Consider the following 9,363-nt stretch of genomic DNA (forward strand, 5'->3'; position numbering starts at 1 on the left):
CAGGATAAGTGACATAGTGCGAGACAGTTGAAATTTCAATGGTTTTGAATGAGGAAATGTATTGCGCATTATTCATGGGAAAGTTATGTGTTAAAAGAAGGACATTCATGGAGAGCTGTATGTATAATGCATGCTCTAGTTACACTGCAATTACTGTTATCCTGAACTGGCAGTTTGTAATACAGTTTCGTGACAAAATCTAGTTTTTCCGGGCAGTGCCTAGGTCATTGAAAATTTATATCAGTTGTATGATCTCGTGAAGGGATGAAAAATAGCTGCTTTGTAGAATTTGAGATACACTGAAGGACCACTTGTAAAATAGAAATCTTATCCTACGGAAACATGGCTACAGACCAATAGAGATGAACGATCTTTAAAGCTCATGTAGAATTGGGAAGAACCTGTAGGTGTTAATTATGTAGACCAAAAAACATTCTCGACTTAGTTTCTCTGGGGATTAATTACAAGTTACTTGAAGAAGGACTCGAGAAAATTTTCTAAAATCGGCTAAACATTGAATAACTGACAGTGATCATTTTGTGTAGGTACAGAGGGATCACTTCGACAGATTGAGAGTAGCTGCAGGTGTGCCAAACATCAGCTAGTAACCGAGTATTGTTTTTGGTATTTGGGACTGCATTCATTAAGGAGTTTTACTGACATACATTTTGTTTGCAGATGATCCCATGGAACTATAGAGATCCAGTTTATGGAAAGCTTTCAGGCTGTGAGAAGAAACAATACCTTATTTTAATTTGATTCTGAAGTGCTCAACGTTACATATTGGCGGTAGAAACCCATGTGTGTCCTTTGAATAAATGATGGAATACGTTAAAAATGAAAATTTACGAAACGCTCCTTCTGGTAGAAGGGATATTACTCAGTCCTGCTTCTGAGCTGAAGTTCAATAAGCTTATTTATTTGGCAAGAATGGCATTTGCGTGAAAAAGCTATAATAATGAAATTTATCTGTGATTTGTTTTAAACAAGGAGCATGTTGGCCCATTGCATACCCAAGCCTGCATTCGAAAATATGCGCAAAAAAAAAGATTGTTTTCCTCTGTATTCACATGTAAAATTATGGACTCTTATTGTGATCTCAAACTGCCCACTGGGACGCGGCTTGAACGAATCCTAATCTCAGTAAACTTCACGAGGATGAGTGACAATGAACCGAGAGAATTGAACTTCGGTACTTCAACAGGATTAGAATACACGTTTTCCGAGATGAAAGCACCTACTGTAGCTTTACCGACGGCAGCGCGGAAGAAAAACTTTATATGCTTTACCTGCTCTTTGCCTGACGTATACATCCATAGGAAGTCTCTCGCTATGTCAGTACTGACGACTAACTGACATACTTTATTTTACTTTTTTTTTACTCCTATTTCAAATTTCGCTCAAGGCATCCCATTTGTTTGCATTTTAAGCTTTTCAGGTGATCACCATCATTAAAAAAATTATTTTCCTCACTCCTCGAGCGAGATATTTGCCGAAACCTATGCATGATTTTTTATCGACCAAATTAATTACAAAAAGTTGGTTAATTTCAGAGCACCAATATTGCATAGCACAAAATTTAAACAGAATTTTCTTATCCTTTTTTACGTTGAATGATGTGGGTTGCTGATGATAGTTAAGACTGTCATTGAAGTATATATATATATATATATATATATATATATATATATATATATATATATATATATATTTATATATATATTATTTATATATATATATATATATAATATACAGTATATATATATGTCTGTGTCTGTATGTATGTATGTATGTACCTATATTAACCAAAGAATGTAAGGAATCATAAAAGAAACAAACACACACCTGGTCCGGATTGACATGGTTAGGCCTACTGCATTACCCAAATAGCAATAAAAAGACATATGGAGGATTATATCAATCCTTTAATTCAGATTATATCAGTCCTTTCATTCAGCAGTACCTGGAGACTGACGGGGACCTCTCTCACCCAAGGTTGTGAAAGAGAGAGAGAATGTGTGTGGGCAAACAGTTATCATAGTGACCCTTCATTTCTTTGTTTTCCTGGTTTTCTTCTACGGTGCATACCAGTGACGTCACGAACATGCGCAGAAACACCGGGACGGTTTAACCCTGTACTCTATTAATCCTGAGTTGTTGTATGGTAAAGCTCTCACCTTTTCCGAAGGAATCTAACCCTAATGAACTTGATAATAAAATAACGGCATCAATACTGCGTCAGGCGATCACATAGTCATGGCACGATACTGAATGTTACGGAAATATTTTACGGAAAGGGTGGGTAAAATAATAACACTAATTAGATACCTAGAATTGTCAAAGACTATTGTGAAATTTCATCTATTCTTCGAGCTCAGTTTTCAGTTCTGCTATATATTTTTTTTAACTAATTAAGAGAGAGAGAGAGAGAGAGAGAGAGAGAGAGAGAGAGAGAGAGAGAGAGAGAGAGAGAGAGAGAGACTTATTAAATTCAAATTGCACCATTGTTAAATACTCGTTTTTAGATATTCTGGAAATTGCACAAGAGACACGTAGAATATTTTCATTTCGTAACATTTTACCTTTTATATAATTTGAAACTCGCCTTTTATATACTTTGAAACTCTAAAAATAGATTATGGTTTTTCTTCTACCTCCACGAGGTAGATTTTCTTGCCAGAAATTTTTAAAACGGTTTTATAGCCAGCGTCCATTCTAGCCACGTTTTTTCATAATGTTTTTAAACATTTCAGAAACAAAAATATATTAATTTTGGCATTTCTGTCACACTTCCTCTGCACTGCGAAGGTGTCACACATATCTGAAAATTAATTTACGTTATTTCTCTTGCAACTGTTTTACAGGAATCGATGTTAACTGATATTTTTCGAAGTTGATGGGTAAAAATGACAATTTTATGGGTTCTTTTTTGAATGCTGCTGATTCTTTTAAGCTGCAGCAATAGTTTAAACTTCAGATTATTCGTGATTATACCTCCAGGTAAATTTATTAGATGTTGAAATTTTTACCCCTCGTGGAAACGTTTCTAACCTGAATGATTAAAGTATGACTTTGGAGTGAAATAAGTAAGTATACCTTAGTTTTACCAGACCACTGAGCTGATTAACAGCTCTCCTAGGGCTGGCCCGAAGGATTAGACTTTTTTTACGTGGCTAAGAACCAATTGGTTACTTAGCAACGGGACCTACAGCTTATTGTGGAATCCGAACCACAGTATAGCGAGAAATGAATTTCTATCGTCGAGGAAATATTCATGACAAATTGATGAAAACTGGCAAGAAATTTCAAGTTATGATGATAATAATAATAACTAAAGTTCCATTTTGTCAGCTTTAGTAAAGAGATGCTGCCATGATGCAATGGTAAATGAAATCATTGTTAAAAACACTTTGAAATCATACATTACCATAAATAACTTGCTTATAAAATAAATAATAACAAAAAATATGGAGGTGACTGCTAAGATAATAAGGATTTGAAGACGCTTCTAACATTCATGTTTCCAGGCGTCAAAAGGAAATATCCAAACATTGTATCCTTTATACTAACCTGTGACCTTGAAAGTATGCCAGGGTTGAAAAATAATCGTCAGCATTTAAGACAGACCGAGCTAACAAGTTCCATCGGAATCATACGAAACGGGAAATAATAATTGAAAGGTTGGCATGAAAATTTATGTACCCTATATGAATAATATGTATTTATTAGGCTGCCACTTATTTCAGGCCTCTTTTTTTTTTATTTCCAGAATTATTTATCAATCATCAGCATGGAGTTATATTGAGGAGCTGGAGTGGACCCGATTGTTTTTGTGTTGTCACTTACTGTTTACCAAATAAATGTAAACGTTGGGAACCTGATTATTACCTAAAGGAAATGTATTTATACGGTTAAGACTCCTGTGTTACCAGTAGTACATACGGGATATCTTTATGTATCCAAAGCAATTACTTTTTCATCCAATAGCATTACTGCATAACAGCTACTAAGCTCCTAATCATTACTGCTTAATCTACATTAAATATTTTTATCCTTTTCTACTTTGCAGAGAGAGACTAAACCTGGCAATCTTGAGCCTGAAGGAAAATGGTGATTTGGCCAGAATAAAGAACAAATGGTGGTTTGAAAAGACTCAGTGTGAAAGGGACAGACAGGTAAGTGGCAGATGTAAAGAACTGATATGACATTGAATTTTGAGAAATCGCCCTGGAAATAATTGTATTATTCATTACTCAACCAAACAATACCCGCGCCGGCAAACGCAAAACACACACACATACGTACATGTATATATATATATGTATGTATGTATGTATGTATGTATGTATGTGTATATATATATATATATATATATATATATATATATATATATATATAATATATATATATATATATATATATATATATATATATATATATAAGCACAGATAAGCTGTACAATTCTTGTAAATATACATTTCTTGCTCATGAAAACATTTATCTCTTCCCTCTTCTAACAGTCATTGATTAGCTTTTGCTAAAACCGACCTTATATCCAGCGTTAGAGAACGCAAGTATTTCGCATGGATAGCAGGAAATGGGGAAGGTCGAAATTATCAGGCTAAAGGGAGAGAAAAACGGAAGGCCACCAAATGCTCGTTTTGTGCCTCTGATGCTTCTAAAGTTAATTGGTACCTGTTATGCGGGTATGTTGATTAGAGCTAAGGGGATCCCCGCGAATGGTGTAGGCTATGGGTGGGTAGGGCTTGGGGTGGGTGGTGTGGTGGCGAGGTTAGTTAGGCATTTAGAAATTAGAGAGAGAGAGAGAGAGAGAGAGAGAAGGACGACTGAAAGGGGTATGGAAATAGATTGTTGATGTTTCTGTACTGGATAATTTCGAGTTATTCTAAATTCTATCTGTCTTTCTATATGTCTATCTATACATCTACAAACTGTAATACGATAGATAGAATAAGCACATTCAGGATGTCCAACTGGATTTATCTTTGAAACATAAAATACTATTACATTCAATACATATGTTCGATAGTTTACAATGTTTTTTATAGTTGGGTAATATTCAGCAGTTTAAATATTTGTTGTTAATGCCCATTTTCAGGAATTCGAGTCGAGCGCACTAACGCTCAACAACATGGCTGGCATCTTTTACATAATGGCAGGAGGATTAGCTGTTTCGTTGATGGTGGCTCTTCTCGAGTTCTGCTACAAATCCAAAGTAGATGCGAACAGGGCTAAGGTCGGTACTTTATTTATTTATGTATTTGTTTACATGCGATTCTCATGATTATCTGAATAATCTAATGGTCACCTCAATATCCTCAATACAAATGTTCCTTTTGTGTGTGTTTGTGTGTGTGTGTGTGTGCGTGTGTGTGCAGAGTTGGTTTCGTCTTTCTTAGCTTGTTTACTGATGAATTTATTTGTCGCACATCAAAAGTATAAATTCACTTTTGAAAGCAATATACCTTCTTAAAACCTATTGCAAAATCCTGCTATATATTTAGAGCAAATAATTTTATTGAAGTTGTTCAAGGAATTTTTCACACATGATCTTACTACATTTGGACTGAAGTTCGTGAATTTGATCTGTTCATGATTATTTTTCCCAGATGTAATCACGTTTTAGTGTGATGAAATGAACATTCAGGTACGCAACCATCAATGAATGTTAAAATATGGTCAGGCTCACAGTTATTAAGTGTAAATAGGTTTACAATTTCCTATAGGAAACACATGCTCGCGGTATTTATCATTTTTGTTGTCTACATTGCGCCAGAGGACAAAAAGATAAATGGATAATTCCGCTTTTCTTGGGACAATCTGGTTGTTTTTAAACCAAGACTAACTTTAAATTAACAATCCCGCCGTTGATACACTAATGGTAATCTCATTAGCTAAGTTCTTAAATCATTTTCATGTATGAAATTCATCAAAAATTAAAATGAATAAACGTAATAAACTTGTCTACCTGGAATATTTATACAGATAATAATCAGTCATATTCATTTTGTGAATATTTTACTTAAGGAGTGTTTTTAGTAAATACAATTAAAGAAGTATATCTATAGATGGATTGTTCAAGATAGAGTGGAATTAAATAAATACTAAGAACAGTGAATTGAAATATTGATATTAGAGCAAATACTATTTACTTATTAAATATATACGGAAATATGGAAGATCAATTTAAACTTGTGAAATGTAATCAAACGTGAAAATGCAAATTTAATTAATAACCAACCACTGATCATCGCCACTGATAACGGAATTGTCTTTCAATGACGGTTGCAGAAATCATTTGCTGCATGATACCAATTTTCTTTTTTTTTTTTTTTTTTGCCCATCAGTTAAAGAGAAATATGCTGCGGAAAATCTTTTATCATCGTTGGTTTTGCGTTTTTATATTGTCTTTAGTGAATCGTCATAATTGCAAAATCTCTAATCTATTACCTTTCCCGAATATTCTGTAACGTATATAAACTGCATGAAGTAGGTTGTAAAATACTTGGCGCATGAACGAATTATATTTAGAAATAGTCGTCCATATTATTAAACCATATCCTTGAGGATATTTCTTTTTTATTTTTCCTAAAATATGTTCATTTTCATTCCATTTACAATCAAGTGAACGTAATTTTTCATATTATATATGCTTGTTTTAGATTCTTGGTAAATAATTAATGATATTTATTTTACCAATAATATTACGTACTCAAAATTTTATCTAATTCATCTCACACCTCTTTCTGCTTATAGTTGAGCCTTTCGGCTGCAATGAAAGCAAAAGCGAAACAGTCCATAACTGGAGACAGAGAGCTAGACAATGGGAAGGTAAGCTGATAGAAACCTTTTGTAAAATAATTAATTGTCAGTTTAAAGTATGTGAAGAGCATTTTTATTAGTTTCTGTTCATACTGATAGTCCCTATGCTTGATTTCAGTTCTACTCGCCCGCCACCCAGATTTTGGACGGTGACCTTATACACTCCAACACGCAAACGCAAGTCTGACGTCGGCCACATTGGGCCAAAGGCCAAAACAAGCCTCAGCTACATCTGTTACACACATCTATCCCAGCTAATTCCAACAGCAGTCTTCAGCAGTCCTTCTACACGCAAACTTTCAGAACGGCTTTCGTAACCGAAAATCAGCGCCGAGCTTCCAAAGCATCTCTGGGCAGTAACCTGGAGGCCACAAAAGTGCTAGCGAAAGACCCCTCCACCTCTCAGGTTCAGATCAACAATATGTTCACATCCCTGAGTAGTGATTCGCAAAGCTTGCTCATCATTTCCCCTCCGCTAAATTCCTCGCAAGGTTCCATTAGTCAGTCTCAAGGGTCGGGTGTGGTAAGCGGTGTTCAGACTTCCAAATCTAGCATGCTGTCAGTCAACACCCAAAGCACCAAAACCCCGGCAGCTGAGAACCAGTCAGCTGCGACAACTCCTGCCTCTCCTGAGTGTGCGGACTTTCCGTTTTAACTCGAGTGTGTTTATGTTCGTGTTAAAAGTGCATGTCGTGCTGCAGCTTTTACGTAGGTTCAGGAACAATCATGTTTTGTAATAGTGCATAATTATTCTAGCTGGCTGATATTCTAAGCTGTGTCAGGGCTCTGATTATAATGTAGGTAATGTCAGAGCCTGACACGAACATTTTTACGATGATATTCTCACTAGCAAGCTGAATGCTACCAAGTTTTGATAATCATAGAAGAAAGACTACAGTGTTACAGTCCCACATGCTATTAAGGAATATGAACTCGTATTTTGCTAATATGTATTAAAAAAAAGTGAAGACAATTTATATGCGAAATTCAAAGTTATAACTTGGAAAATAATATACTTAGGGTCTTTTCCTGATACAAAGAACTTTTTCTCCACTTTAAAATTTTTTCTTTTCACCACCAGAAATTCCTAATGAAGTAGAAATCAGTGATTTGAATGGTGCTTTATTTTTGTACCGGTGTTTGAAAATAACTAGATTTAATTAATTTGAGAAAGTGAATTCGTTCCTCTAACCAGATCGTAAATGGAAAACAGAATGAAAAGAGTCCATCTGACATTTATATATTAAAATTGAACAGGTTTTTGACACATTAAAGATTTAGATATTTTATTTGTATTGCAGGTATAAAATGTTCTGTACCTCATGGAAAACATTTTACTAAACTACTATGGAGATTACGTCAGGGAAAGGCGGACAGCAGAGATAAGCACAGAACTCTTTGCAATATTTACAAAACGACGCTTTATAAAATATGAAAAAAATCAGGAGACCACTTCATCGCAGAATAGAGCTGACAGTAATTTTTAGATGAATATATTTGCTTGTCCAAATGGTCTTTAAAAACTCGCATATACAAATACACTTTAAAAATACATATATTATATATATATATATATATATATATATATATATATATATATATATATATATATATATATATGTGTGTGTGTGTGTGTGTATACATAGAGTATATGTGTGTGTGTGAGAGAGGGAGAGAGTGGGTATGTCTGGAGCGTTTCTATGTAATTATACAATCACACACACACACACACACACACATATATATATATATATATATATATATATATATATATATATATATATATATATATATATATATATATATATATATATATATATATATATATATACATGCATTCACATATAAGTATCTACGTTTATTCTTTTCTAGGCTTGAAAATTGAGACAATTTGCAACTCTTGCTTAAAAATTACTCCTGCTTCGTCATTCGTTTTGTCAAAGGATAATTCCAATCTCCGTAAATATCAACAGAAACGAAGGATCGCTTGTTGAAACTGCGATCAAGTTTCATTTCCCACTAATGATGTGTCCTTTCATATCTCGATCAAACATCTTACTACTGAGACTGGTCTTTAGTCTTTCCTAATGTCTCATTGTGGGTGCTACGCCTTTCTTGATAACCCTCAGATCCTCGGCTTTGGTTTACTGAAACTTGGACACGCAATAAATAGCGTAGCTGAAGCGTCGATCATCGCGTCTCCAAATTAATAGTGTGTAGCTGAAATCTTTTGAGCAGCCGCTGCCATTCTTTGGTTTTGTTAATTTCCGCAATGTCTTCTGGTTCTCTTCTCCTCTTACAGTACCTATACGTATCTTTATCTTTCTCACAGTAAACTTCTTCGATTTTGTACTTAAAGGACGCATCACAGATCTTGTTTATTCTACCGATGTTGGAGTAAGTGTACTGAGGCATTCCCCTCGTAAATGTGGAAACGAATAGAAAAATTCAGTTTTTAAATATCAGCGAATAGCAAAGACTATTAGTGATGTTTTTTTATGCACACTAATATTCAACAAC

The 9,363-nt window shown here is 34.5% G+C and overlaps 1 protein-coding gene across 2 annotated transcripts in view; it reads left to right on the top strand.

Annotated features, from left to right (window-relative positions):
- LOC136830185 (glutamate receptor 1-like) overlaps window positions 1–8,284 on the top strand; it is a 445,402-nt gene extending 437,118 nt beyond the window's left edge. For both annotated transcript variants that reach the window (XM_067089464.1, XM_067089455.1), the window contains exons 17-20: window positions 4,070–4,175; window positions 5,120–5,257; window positions 6,778–6,852; window positions 6,962–8,284. In XM_067089464.1, coding sequence (XP_066945565.1) covers window positions 4,070–4,175; window positions 5,120–5,257; window positions 6,778–6,852; window positions 6,962–7,030 — 388 coding nt within the window. In that variant the 3' untranslated portion in view covers window positions 7,031–8,284. The remainder of the gene's footprint in view (window positions 1–4,069; window positions 4,176–5,119; window positions 5,258–6,777; window positions 6,853–6,961) is intronic.
- Window positions 8,285–9,363: the final 1,079 nt, after the last annotated feature.

Source organism: Macrobrachium rosenbergii, chromosome 4, assembly GCF_040412425.1.
Source record: "Macrobrachium rosenbergii isolate ZJJX-2024 chromosome 4, ASM4041242v1, whole genome shotgun sequence".
NCBI lineage: Eukaryota > Metazoa > Arthropoda > Malacostraca > Decapoda > Palaemonidae > Macrobrachium > Macrobrachium rosenbergii.